The sequence below is a fragment of the Cyprinus carpio genome, chromosome A10, assembly GCF_018340385.1.
Source record: "Cyprinus carpio isolate SPL01 chromosome A10, ASM1834038v1, whole genome shotgun sequence".
In the NCBI taxonomy this organism is placed as follows: Eukaryota; Metazoa; Chordata; class Actinopteri; order Cypriniformes; family Cyprinidae; genus Cyprinus; species Cyprinus carpio.
Genome location: NC_056581.1, coordinates 17,289,644 through 17,303,637, shown reverse-complemented (window position 1 = coordinate 17,303,637; position 13,994 = coordinate 17,289,644). Strand labels below are relative to the sequence as shown.

Here is a 13,994-nt window from a genome sequence, read left to right as displayed (position 1 = left end):
TGCAAGAAAAGAATTCAAAGACTAAGACATTCTCAAAGTAAAACACGAGGGTTTTCCCTAATTCTGTCTTTGGACGCCACGTTATGATTGAAGTAATAATTCACACATGAATCAAAATTGTGTTATTATTTACTCACCCAAACCGGTATGTCGTTATTTCGTTCCATAACAGGTTTCCAACCAATGACACAACATCCATAGTTACCAAAAGCTGTATATAAGCAATCAGTGCATATGGCTCGTGCGCTATATTACACATTTGCGAGATCAGAAAGAAATTTAGGTCATGTGTTCCAGAGAAAAGTTGTCAGGATGAATAAATAAAAGTATGTTAATTCTTGATTTTGCATGACTTATTGCATAAATGAGTCTCAATGTAATGTAACATTTAAAAAGCAAAATAATACACATCTTATATAATGTTTAATGTGATAGAAATCTTTTTTGAATAAACTATTTCTTTAGGAACTGTATTTCACATTAAAATCATATACATTTTATATATTTATTTTTATAATACTCGTCTTTTTTTTAGTTAACTTTCTTCAGGAACTTAGAATTAACTAATAGTTTGGGAACTATTTTGCATGAGTTCATACAAAAATAAATTGTACAACGTAATCTACAAACTTTTAGATCGAAGGATTATTCTAATGAGTGAACTATTTAATTAGGAACTGGATTGCATACATTTATTGCATAACTAAATTTTAAATTGTAGTCTAGAAACCTTTAAATACACATTATTATAGTTTTTAATTTAATTTTTATTAGAAACTGTATTTTGCATAAATTATTGCATGAATTCTAAAATGTAATCTATAACACTGTCAGATGATGAGCGAGTGGAGTCCTGTGGCGAAGGTTTACGACCCTCTCAAAGCGGGCAGCATCGATGGCACAGATGTGGAGCCCCACGACAAAGCCGTCTGGAGGGCCATGATGGCCCGCTACAAGCCTAACAAGGGTGTGACCGGTGACCCCGACCTAACCCTGTTCGTGGCACAACTGAATCCACAGACGACTGAGGACAAGCTCCAGGAAGTCTTCTCCAAGTTTGGAGACATCCGCAGGGTACGTCTGGTCCGGGACATCGTGACGGGTTTCTCCAAGCGTTACGCTTTCGTTGAATACAAAGAGGAGCGTTCGGTGAAGAGAGCTTGGAGAGACGCCAACAAGCTGCTGGTGGACCAATACGAGCTCTTCGTGGACTTCGAACAAGAGCGGACGCTCCAAGGCTGGATTCCACGGCGACTCGGAGGAGGTCAGGGGGGCAAAAAGGAGTCCGGTCAGCTGAGGTTTGGAGGCAGGGATAGACCTTTCCGGAAGCCCATCAATCTGACATCCATGATGCCCCAGAACAGATCAGCGGATAGATGGGATTCATCAAGTGTGAGGGAGGAAAGGCAAAAAGACCAAGAACAAGACAGGGAACACGGGCGATGGCGGGAGAAGAAACATGACTGGGATCGAGGGAATGATAGAGGATACTACAAAGAGAAAAGAGACTCAAAACAGCACCGGGACCGAAGCCGAGAGAGAGACTCCAGCAGAAAGGAAGACAGAAGACACAGAGGCTCTTACAGAGACAGAGAATGAAGCTTTGCATACGAGACTTTCTTTTCTTATTCTAGGTTTTATCCCACTGATGAGGATTTAGTTTTAAATAAGTTTATCCAAACAATAAAGTTTAAAAATTGATTTTTTTTTTCCTTAAGAAATTATTACTTTTATTCAGTAAGGATGCATTAAATTGATCAAAAGTGACAGTAAAGATATTTCCGTTTCTACTCGATTTCAAATAAATGTTGTTGTTTTTTTAACTTTCTATTTATCAAAGAATCAAAAAAAAAAAAAAATTTATGAAGCAACAAAACTGTTTTCAACATTGATAATAATCAGAAATGTTTAGAATGATTTCTGAAGGATCATGAGACACTGAAGACTGGAGGAATGATGCTGAAAAATTTAGCTTTACATCACAGGAATTTATATTAAAATGTAATTCTGTTTATATCCAATAAAAAAAAGTTATTTAAAATGGTAATATTTCACAAAATAAGAGTTTTTACTGTATTTAAGATCAAATAAATGCAGCCTTGGAGAGCGGAAGAAACCTCTTTTGAATGGTAGTGCAAGTTACCTAATTTTTGTTTTCTACTTAAGTGAATCTAGTTTGAAATAAGTTTATTCAAACATTTAAAATGCTGCCATTATTTACTCATACACAAGAGAATGACATTAAGCTAAGAAAACAATGACGAAATGTTTATGCATCCCTTGAAATTTTCATTTCAGTAATTAGACTTGTACTAAAGAACAAATAATTTGCCATACGAACAGCATTTCAATAACTCAAGATTTCTCACAATACATGGTATAAAATAGTTTAATACACAATGAGATGAGTTACACATAATCCGTCATAACGATACATTTGATCCAGTTCTTGTTGCTGGATATCTTTCTCAGTTGAGTGACGTACTAGCTGTTCAACGATTGATTTAAGGCCCAAAGGCATGTCTTTTTCTAGCTTACAAAGCTGCCTTTATCAACACACTTTAACATAGGCACACATTTCCATGCTTTTACTCAACACTTCTATTATTGCCAGTGACAGCACCATTCAAGCAATGCAAAACCGCTGGTGAAGGACATTTGTCCATGTGATAGATACTTCAGATGCCAATAGTAAACCATGGATTATTAATATTGTTCTGCTTTAATGCGCTGCAGAAACACTTGAGGCATAAAGCTTTGTTTCATGATTCCAGGTTTTAAAGACTTAAATTCAGAAACAGTGACATGCTGTCAATTGCCACAGAAAATGAATTTGACTTGCTACTCAGTGTGTGATAATGTACAATAGAGGTAAATGTGGCGCTGCTATTGGAGAAATGTTAAAATACACTGTTTCATAAAGTAGTACACAACCGTTCAAAAGTTTGGGGTCAGCCAGATTTTTTTTTTTTTAAAGGAAATTAATACTTTTATCCAATAAGGATGCATTCAATTAATCAAAAGTGTAAAGATTTATATTTCAAATGTTATTTTGAACTTTCTATTCATCAAAGAATTCTGAAAAATATCACAAAAAGTATAAAGCAACACAGCTGTTTTCAACACTGATAATCAGAAATATTTCTTGAGCAGTAAATCAGCATATTAGTATGATTTCTGAAGATCATGTGACACTGAAGACTGGAGTAATGATGCTGAAAATTCAGCTTTGATCACAGCAATAAATTACATTTTAAAATAGAAAATTTTAAACGGTAATACAATTTTTTACTGATTTTTTTGATCACATAAATGCAGCCTTGGTGATCTTTGCATGATATAGTAACCTCTTCCCACAAAACACAATTCACTACTGCAAAAAAATAACATTTTTAAACATAAGAATAAATATGAGCTTTTTAGAAGGCACATTTCTGATTTGAATGTTTTGCCCCATACACCTCCATATCAATATATTACTGTAAATACAATGTCTGACTGTTGTTACAAAATGAGGGACAAGTTAAAATTATTTTCTGTGATAACTGACAGCATGTCATGAAGGATGTCAACAGAAATCTAATTCTGAATACTTCATATTCCTTTAAATTCTCATTATTTCTGTGTGCCAAAAAAAAAAAAAACAGGCTTTTGTGCAATTTCAAAAGTTTTAAACATAATTCAACATATAATGCCACCATCCTTTTCAGACAATCTCTGCCCTGGGCGTAGCAACTAAAAATTAAAATCCCTATTTTCTTCTTCAGGCACATAATTCAATTTGAATTAAAACAGATATGTATCTTATCTACTGAAGGCATCTTCTCTTTAAACGTCATCAGAATAATGTCTGAAATCTATTTGTCTGCTTCATCTACTTACAGTAACTTGTCGTTTGCAATAGTCTAACTATATAACAAAATAGGCACATAAAACTCCCTCACAGTATCTTTGGGTGAAGGTGAGGGCCACATTCTATCAGTAACTCTAAACGGCCCCGTCCCCCATGTTCCCTTTGTGAGCTCTTGTCTCATCTGCTTGCAGACGTAGTGCTGTGGAAGTGGCCATGAAAGGGAGTGTAAATGTGGCAGGTTAGCGGTTAGTGGAGCGTTGTGTTCGTTACATGTGCTGTAATGCCTCCTGGGCCTGTTCTGTGTCCACGTCCTCTTTCCCCGCCCACGAGCCGAAGCCATCACCCATCTGCGGCATCCTCCTCTGAGAGCCTCGGGTTTTGTCGCGGGAAAAGAAGCTAAACCTGTGAACATAACACAGGGCGTCAGCACAACTGGTTTGCATTGATGCATGAATGTGTCTGTAAATTATGTTTAATAAAACTAGAATATTTCAGAAATGTTTTTTGGAGTTGTTGTGTTGTGTTTATGTTGCTTTTAAGCACTCAAGAACTTGATGTAATTTTCTATTGATAAAAAAAGCACAGCCGGTTTATGGCTACACTGCATGAATAAATCATATTTCACACCAAAATCAAAGTAACAAAAACAAGAATTCTATAAAAAAAAAAAATTTGCATTATTTTCATATTTTCATGTAATGCAAAAAAAAAGGTCTGGAATTTTTTTTCTTCATATAAAATATTTTTTTTCTATTATAAAATCAGATTGGATTAAAAAGAAATCAATAACAAAAAAAGTATTGTTATGATTTTTTGCATTATGTCCATGACAAACAGTTTTCTACTCATATTTACACTACATCTGGACATTTTTTTCTTTGTATATAATCAAAATTAAAAATGGCATAAATAAAATAAGTTCAACACTGTACAAAAATGTACAGTATTTATATAAATTTATAAATATTAGTGCTGTCAAATGATTAATCGCATCCAAAATAAGTTTTTATGTAATATATGCATGTACTATATATATATGTATGTACAGTATTTATATAAATATTAGTGCTGTCAAATGATTAAATACACAAACATTATGTGCATATAAATACAAAAACATTTACATGCATATATATATTTTATATGTATAATGAAAAAATAATAATACAAAATAAAACAAAAGGTTATATAGAAACTGAATTCTTAAATACATGCATGTGTCTGTGTGTGTGTGTATATATATATATATATATATATATATATATATATATATATATATAATATATATATATATATATATATGTACACACGCATATATTACATCAAAAAAAAATTTATATAAATATATATATAAATAATAAATATATATATATAAATTTCTTTAAATTTTGGCATGAAATATGAGCTACGCATTTCAACCTACTGTACCATAACATCATCCCTACAGTCTCACTACGATCTTTCCAGATATAAATTTACAAAAAGCATCTCACAAATGTTTGCTGTGTATTTGTGCTCTTTCTTGAAATATTTCAGCTCATACAAGCAGTGATAATCAAGCGTTTAATCTCCCTACGCCTCTATAAAGCACTCTTTTAGTTGCCAATATACAGAGACAATGTTATATAGTAGTTACAGCACAGCACTAGTGTTAGAGGAGTGAGCGGGACTTTGATTCTGACTGGCTGATTCTAACGATCCTCCTGCTGATTGGTCGCACAGATAGCCCCACAATCAGCCAATCAGAATGTGCTCTCTATGATCAGTGGCTCTAATGAGGGGGGGGTGTGAGATGAGGGGGCCATGCAGCTCCATCACATGCAGGGAGGATAAAGTGTTAAAACAGCAAAGAACACAGAGGTGAACCACCAAAAGGTCGTACAAGGGAAATAAGTCGTCTGATTGGCTGTAAAGTGGGGTCATCTGGAATCAACCCAGCCGCCACCATCGGCATAATGGCTGTGAAGATCCTGTTACAAAGAGGCACAGATATGGAGAGTTGAGCAAAGAGAAGATACACTCAGAACCACCTGAAGTGTCATTCTGCTTCATCTGCTCAAATCCTAGTCTTCAGCATTTCAGATCCATATGGCAGCATTAATGATGGTCATGCCTTAAGATTTTAGTAAAACAAGGGTATATGGATGCCAACATGTGTCATAACATGTCATAAAACTCTAAATGTGTCTGTCAAGCTGCAGTTTAGTGAATGTGTAACCGTTTTTTAATGGTCTTGTGATTCTTCAGCTCAAACAGCATGTCATGGGTTCAGTTCCCAGGGAAATGCATGAGCTGATAAAATGCATACTTTGACTGCAATGCAAGTCGCTTTGAATAAATGCAACAATTTGTAAACATTTCTAAATCAGAAATCAATGTTAACATTCTTGGGCATCGTATTTGTGCTCCTAACGCAAAGGCTGTTCCAAACACGAGGGAACAAAATGATGCTGGTTTATAAGACTGGTGTTTGTAATATAAGTGTGTGCAGGTGTGTGTACACGTTTGGCTCTTGTGGCAGTACGCACAGTCGTTTTATCCCCGACTCGGGCTGAAAGTTGGAGCGTGAGCTTGGCCGAAATGTAGGAGACGGGTCTGGCAGTGGTGGGCCGGTTTCCTCCTCCTGTTCGTCACTGTAAATGTGATTAAAAAATAAGTTAGCAATACACATACACACAATCACAATGCTGACTTTATTTCACGGAATTCTGAGTTTAAATTCTTGCAAACCATGGAATTAAAAAAAAAATAAAAAATTGAAATAAAAAAAGTAATTAAGCCTTTTTTTTTCAATTCTGACTTTTTTTTCTTTCTCATAATTCAGACTTATCTCCTAAAAATTTTGATCACATTTCTTATGTTTTCCCTTCAGAATTCCAAGGGGAAAAAAAGCCGGAACTGAGAGAAAAAGTTTTTTTTTTTTTTATTCCATGGCTTAAAGTTTAAGATCAAGACAGCTGACCTTTTGTAATACGCAATTTCTTCTTGTAGCATGAAGACCTTAGCTTTCAGCTCATTGCGCTCATGCAGGACGTCACGCAGCTCTTGCAGGGTAAATCGTGGGCGGTTGGGGTCTTTCAGATCATTAGAGGACATGTCATCATCACACAGCACCTCCTGGAGGATCAGAGAACACTTCCAGTCACGTACAGAACACTAGCTTCTACACAGAGCAGCTAGCTGCTGAGGAGGTTTAAACTAGAGACACACAAACAGCTTCATTATCAGAGCATCCTCAAAACGACACAAATATCACCTGATTTCACTGCTGTTAATGTAGAACAAAAATCACACCAGAAAACACAATTCAGTTTTTTCCATAGATTTACAGTTGTTCTCTTTCAGGAACTGATTTGAACAAAATAGCTGCTGGTTCCTGTTTCAATGGGAAATATGTGCACTGACATTATCACTGGCCTTAGAGTTGGCTCTGATTTTACAACGTAAATGAATAACAGTATATGATTGGAGCTGTATTTTACAGTAGATATCATATGATCATCAAGTTAACATTTGACATGGTTTGCATTCAGTACAAACACTTGAACACATGCAGGCTTTCACAATGAGTGTAAAGGACTAAAGCTGTTCGTGCACTACTCTTACGGTCTGTTGTACGCTGGTACAGAACCAGTCGCACACTCTGTGGGGTTGCTGTTGCCCTAGTGTGACGCAGATACGGGTCAGGTGTTAGTTTACACTCCATGCTATCCTTAGAAGCTGCCGCTGCAGGGTTACCCATAAAAATGCAGCATCTTCGTCATCCTTCTCTTCCTCACCATCATCTGTCAGAGCGTCTGGGGCCCCGGTGCGGGGAATGAAATGGAGGGGACCTTCCTCTATCTCCAGGCCCCCAGCGAGGAGCTCAGAAGCTAAATCCTGACCCCAGGAAGGGGCCGTTTTAGACAACTGTGGTCACAAACATGTGGATTGCAAATTGCAACCAACATTAAACGGGAGTGTTTATTTGAGTAAATAAAACAACTGAATAAAATGGCACAAAATCAAAGTTATAAAAACACAATCAGCATAATTTTCGGCAAGGAGTTTCTTCTTTAAAAAAACAATGCAATGTTTTTCATGCTACATGAAATTATGGCAAAAAAATTACTACTATCATTATTCATGATTTTTTTTTTTTTTTTTTTTGCTGTTAAGTGATTCATCTTAAATTTTGAATTTGATTCAATTATCCTCTTAATGTATACACTACCGTTCAAAAGTTTGGGGATGGTAAGATTTTTTTGTTTGTTTTTGAAAAACATCTCACCAAGGCTGCATTTATTTGATCAAAAGTACAGGAAAAACAGTTATATTGTGAAATATTATTAACATTTAAAATAAATGTTTTCTTTATGAATATATTGTAAAATGTAATTTATTTCTGTGATCAAAGCTGTATTTTCAGCATCATTACTCCAGTCTTCAGTGTCACATGATCTTCAGAAATCATTATAATATGCTGATTTGCTGCTCAAGAAACTTTCTTATAACTATCAGTGTTAAAAAAACCATTGTGCCGCTTAATTTGCATCCTTGCTGAATAAAAGTATTAAGTTATTTAAAAAAAAAAACTTTTGAAAGGTAGTGTAAATAAATATAGTGCACTCAAACTGCAAAGCCACTAGGCCAACGCTCACATTTGATATTTCATATTAAGGTGATAAGTTTTGATATAATTAAGTTAAATCAAACAAAGACTAATACAAATAGTTTTGAACAAATGTACCATGCCATTGGTCTTTACTGACAAATAAGCCATTTAAATATCAGACGAAGTAAATGTGTGCACTGCACTGAACTTAACAACATTAAACATATTCAATTAGTCCCAAAAGTTCACAAATTAACTGGAAGCCTCAATTCGTACACGTTTGCAACGTGCATACAAAACCATATACACTGTGCACTGATTTTTATTCTCATCCTAGTTTCCTTTGTGAGACTGTGACTCATTGATGTTTCATTCTGACTCATTATGGACACCATGTGAAGATCCTGACACTTACTTCCTTTAAATAGAAATAGAAATGACCGAATGCTGCAGTTGAACACTGAGGTGTCTCAATGCATTGGAATCAAGTAAAGATGCAATGGAAATTTTCAGTTCATAACCCATTTAGCAGAGAGTTCATGAGCTGCTAAACGTGTGCAAAACCGACTCAATCACTGCAGCACCCATCGACACTGATGTACCTGTGCAGGGGAAGGTGGTCCTACAGGCTCCTCCGTCTCAGTGCTGGACTTGCCCTGCTCTTTAAGGCGCTCCTTAAGACGGGCCACTTCCTGTCGCAGGTTACCCAGCTCCTGCTGCCGCGCCTGACCAGACGCCTCCAGCTCCACCTTCTGCTGGATCAGCGCTTTACCCTGGGACTCCACCACAGTGATCTTATGCCTCAGGTCATGGTTGATCTTCATCAGCCGGTTCAACTGCTGCTGGAGCTAGTGACACATTAAACATCCACAATATGATGAATTTCAGAGTGAAACGATACATTATGCACTTGTTGTTATCAGTTTCCTTGAATTAACAGCAGTGCACTGACTGCTGCTAACAGTCGAATTCACTCAGCAAGAACATGGCTCTTTACCGCTTCAACGTCCTCGTTTTTGAGCGTCAGCTCACGGTCTTTGGCACGGATCTCATCTCGCTGTTTATCTACAACTTCCTTCAGCTTCTTCATCACCTGCCGTTCCCTCTCGGTCATGCCTGGCATCACAAATAACATCAAAAATCAGCACAAGCAACCTCATTTATCACATAAAGAACCAACATTCAAGGAAATATCAAAACTATAACGCATGTTTAATTAATAACATTGGCATTTTTGATCACTAGTTCACTAGTTGCAGGGAGTTTCACGGTGGTGTTTTGTTTTGCATGGATCAGGTCACTGGAAATAAGGACAGACGCAAGACGTCTGCCAGACGCTGTAAGCAAATCATTTCCTGACTGAGCGCCCCTGTTGCTGCTCCTAAAATAGATGTGTGTCCGTGCAGAGAATCTGACACACTTCACGTTTGTCATGACCTAGAAATATAATGGGTCGCATACCTTAAAGGAATATTTAGAGTCAAATACAATTTTTTTTTTTAATTCCTCCCTCACACTTGCACTGCATATATACTAATATGCAAATATATATATATATATATATATATATAATATTAATATGTTTAGCAGTTGACATAAAATATTAAAATAATTAATGTATTGAACATTTTATATATATATGTGTGTGTGTGTGTGTGTGTGTGTGTGGTGTGTGTGTGTGAGTGTGAGTATAGTATATATATATATATATATATATATATATATATATATATATATATATATATATATATATATATATATATATATATATATATATATATATATATATATATATATATATATATAGACACACACACACACTCAGTGTCAGTTCCTAAATGGCTGAAAGAATGTGTAAGAATTCCTATGGGCATGATCACAAATTTTTGATTTGTATCTGGAACAGGCATGCTGGGAAAGCTTACTACTACCTAGTGCATACTGTGCAGTACATAAAAATGGTAAGCGAAACAAACAGTAGCTATTCATAGTATGCTACGTTGTTGTCACATGACCTCAGTATGGTGCATGTGAGTGACGTCCAATTATCACCGTATTTCTGCTGGTTTTATGAAAGTCATTTGAAGTCTTTTTAAGACCAATTAAATAAAATTCTCCATGACTTTTTAATACATTTTAACAAAAAGTAGCTTAAGTAGTATATTGAAATAACTTTTACTTACCTTCTGATGAAATTACAAAAAGTTGGAGTTGTTTTGTTTTCCAGTACAAAAGTTGAAAGATTCTTAAATCAAGATTCATTTACATGAGAAGCAAAATGACATCAGATAGGAAGTCTTGTTTACTGTGAAACTGATCAAAATCAAACTGATCAAAGAGAGTTTATGGGCTCGGAGAAATCTACTTCATTCAAAGGGAAGAACAAGTCATACTTCACTGACAGACCTTTGTTCTTATTTGAAACATAAACTAACTTAATTTTGACTTTATATCTTCATTTTGCATCTTAAGCGAATGTATCTTGATTTAAGGATGTTTAGATACTTGTACTGGAAAACAAGACAAAAATACTGAGGAAGACATGAGTTTTTGGCAATGCATGCAACATTAAATTCCATAACATTATGATTTAAGACCTTTTAAAGCCTTCATTTGTGAAAGAGTGAATTAAGACTTTTTAAGACCTGCCGAAACCCTGTATTGTCTCTGAAATTATATTGTTATTTTGTGTTTTTAAAACAATTTTGTGTAGATATATTATTTTGGCTGTCAAATAAAGTTGTATTCCATCACGTTGGAAATGGAAGGTCAAGTGAAGCGCAGTGCATTGTGGGATATAGCATTCCAGAGAGTGTAAGCTCTGGTTTTCCAAACACTACCTTCCTGTTTCTGTATATCCTCTTCCGTCATTGGACACTCTTTGACAGACAGGTTGCTGAGCAGTGTTTTGTTCTCCTCCTGCAGCTGTGCGATCTGGGACAGCAGATCCTGGGCTTCTCCTCTCCACACATCCTCCACCAGCTCCAGCTCCTGTTCACAACCACACACACTCTTCAGAAGCGGCTCATAAAATATACATGAGTGTATATCTAACCCCTGACCTTCACTGGAGTTACGTAACGTCTGAAACAATCAGCAAAAACACACAAAGCAGGACCATATTAAAATCTTCAGAGTAGGACACAGACAAAAGCTGTATTCACAGCTCTGTTTATGTGAGACTCTTATGTGCTACAATACCATGGGCATGTACTACAGTGATACAGTATTATTTTATTCGTAAATCAAATATAGTATATGTAAATATAGTAAACATCAAGGTACCAAAGTATTAGCACTGTAACATCTGACCCCACATTGTATTATAGTACTGTACTACTACCAAAAATATATTTGACATCAGCCTCATGAGATTTAGATTTGTTGCATATCTGCTCACTGTCCCAATGGACATGATGTTACGTGATGATGGACTGTGGTTATGATTACATCATTTCCTGTCCCAAACAGGAACTTAGAAATCCCCTTGCATGCACTGCTTTGTTCTGAAACACCACTGGCAAACAGCTTCAGCCGCATAAAATAATGAACATATGTTCATGCACAGTAAACGTAGAAACAAAAAGCAGAATACATTCAGACTTATATTGTTAGAAAAGATTTCTATTTTGAATAAATGCTGTTCTTGTAATGACTTTATTCATCAAACAATCCTGAAAAAAGTATCACAGGCTCTAAAAAAAAAAAAAAAAATTTAAGCAGCAAAAAGTTTACAACATTTAAAATAAATCAACATATTAGAATGACTTCTGAAGGATCATGTGACACTGAAGTCTGGAGTAATGGCTGATGAAAAATAAGCATAAATCAGAAAAATAAGCATAAATCACAGGAATAAATTACATTTTAAACTAAATTAATATAGAAAACAGTTATTTTGTTTAATATTATTGTTTTTACTGTATTTTTTTTTTGATGAAATAAATGCAGCCTTGATAAGCATAAGAGATTTCTTTCACAAACATCCCAAACTTTTGAACAGCAGTGTATATATACTGTATATAATAGCAGTCAAGCTATTATTTTTAATCTAATTAATTACATAAATAATTAAAATGTAATATATATAAACTTTAATTTTATATATATATATATATATATATATATATATATATATATATATATATATATATATACATATATATACACATACATATATATACATATATACATATACATACATATATACAGACATTTTATTTATACACTTTAATATATTTATTACTGAACACATTTATAGTTTTATATATAACAATAACATCTACATTATATATATATATATATATATATATATATATATATATATATATTATTATATATATCTTAAAATAGTTTAATTGAACACGAATTAATGTATACTTTTATACGTAAAATACTTGTGCACAAATGTTGTGACGTCACAGACAAGTGGCGCACACTTTACAGTCACCTGTCTGTTTAATTCTGACTACCAGTGTCAATAAAACAGAGTTACATGAACGAGCTGGTTATTTAGATCAGCTAAATAGATATTCTAGTCTATAAAAGCACCTTTTTGTGTTTCCTGTCCTTCTCCAGCCGGTCCATCCGCTCCAGTCGGAGCCGGTCCAGCTCCAGGCGCAGCTCCTCGGTCTCTGGACTGATGCTGTTGCGGCTCACCAGCACCTCCAGGATCTCCAGAACCCGGACCACTTTGGGCATGAGGCGGGACAGAGCCTCGCATCCGTACTGATCGATAATGCGCTCGAACTCCTGACCCACCACCGCGGCGATGTCGTACACGTCCATCACGGTCAGATCCGCCACGTTCTTCTCCAGCGCCGAACCGAAATCCTCCATGACCGTCTCTGCGCGTCCCTGAAGTTCGTCTCCTTCCAAACTTTCTCAGTCCCTTTCAATAGCCAAACAGATCCCCAACACCCTCTAAAAGCCTTCTGATGAAACACCGTCAAGGATAAAAGCCATTTCGGGATATTTTTAGGCCGTATTGGACCGAAATAAGAGTTGTCCCATTGCGGTTCGGGTTCCCTGCCCTTATTTATTCCACAGAGCGGCGCTTCATGTACAGCGCATGCGCACAGCGGCGGCCGAGGAGGGCGCTGTGGAATCACTGTCCGTCATAACATATCCACCTGAGAACCAGAAAAAAGTTTTGTGAATTGTGTTGGTTTTATGTCATTACATTGGTTGGAGGATAAGAAACAAATGGAGAAAAAAATTATTTTATTAATATTTTATTCTATGCTCATGGTAGAGGACGCCAGGACTGAGTTGTTCAAAAACTAAAAATAAAAAATTAACATGAAAGGGCATGTATAGGCAAAAACAATGTTTTTTTTTTTTTTTCCATTCACCAATCAGTTTTTAGAGCTATTCTTAACCAAACTTTGTGCAAAGATGGTTCTCAAATATGTTATGAAAATTATAACAAGAATGATTTTATATAGTACTGTACTTTATGGAATATATGAAATATCCATAAATTGGTATTCCCACTCTATACAATGGATCTATACGTTGCATCTAATTTGCATATTAATGTGTTCT

General features: G+C 35.5%; 2 protein-coding genes across 5 annotated transcripts in view; one reads left to right on the top strand and one right to left on the bottom strand.

Annotated features, from left to right (window-relative positions):
• The window catches only part of LOC109058997 (U11/U12 small nuclear ribonucleoprotein 35 kDa protein-like), a 2,220-nt gene extending 442 nt beyond the window's left edge, over positions 1–1,778 (top strand). Inside the window, exon 2 of the mRNA XM_019076197.2 lies at positions 835–1,778. Within this exon, the coding sequence (XP_018931742.1) occupies positions 835–1,599 (765 nt within the window). The 3' untranslated portion in view covers positions 1,600–1,778. The remainder of the gene's footprint in view (positions 1–834) is intronic.
• A 1,726-nt stretch (positions 1,779–3,504) lies between these two features.
• LOC109058996 (Rab interacting lysosomal protein-like 1) lies at positions 3,505–13,527 on the bottom strand. Of its 4 annotated transcripts, XM_042765554.1 has the most exons (9): positions 12,999–13,527; positions 11,288–11,438; positions 9,445–9,563; positions 9,050–9,295; positions 7,592–7,762; positions 6,816–6,970; positions 6,382–6,486; positions 5,736–5,823; positions 3,505–4,255 (listed from the first exon to the last, which is right to left on the bottom strand). In XM_042765554.1, the coding sequence occupies exons 1-9, from the start codon at positions 13,284–13,286 to the stop codon at positions 4,250–4,252; spliced, it is 1,329 nt and encodes a 442-aa protein (XP_042621488.1). In that variant the 5' UTR covers positions 13,287–13,527; the 3' UTR covers positions 3,505–4,249. The 4 variants fall into 4 exon arrangements, with proteins under 4 accessions (XP_042621488.1, XP_042621487.1, XP_018931740.2 ...); XM_042765553.1 differs by lacking the exon at positions 5,736–5,823 and having other exon boundaries at positions 12,999–13,526; XM_019076195.2 differs by lacking the exon at positions 7,592–7,762 and having other exon boundaries at positions 12,999–13,525.
• Positions 13,528–13,994: the final 467 nt, after the last annotated feature.

Coding starts and splice junctions, on each gene's coding strand:
- LOC109058996 (XM_042765553.1), bottom strand. CDS start 13,286: ATGGAGGATTTCGGTTCGGCGCTGGAGAAGAACGTGGCGGATCTGACC. Junction 9,296..9,444: donor AAAACGAGGACGTTGAAGCG/GTAAAGAGCCAT, acceptor ATGTGTCACTAG/CTCCAGCAGCAGTTGAACCG. Junction 6,487..6,815: donor GAAATTGCGTATTACAAAAG/GTCAGCTGTCTT, acceptor TCACATTTACAG/TGACGAACAGGAGGAGGAAA.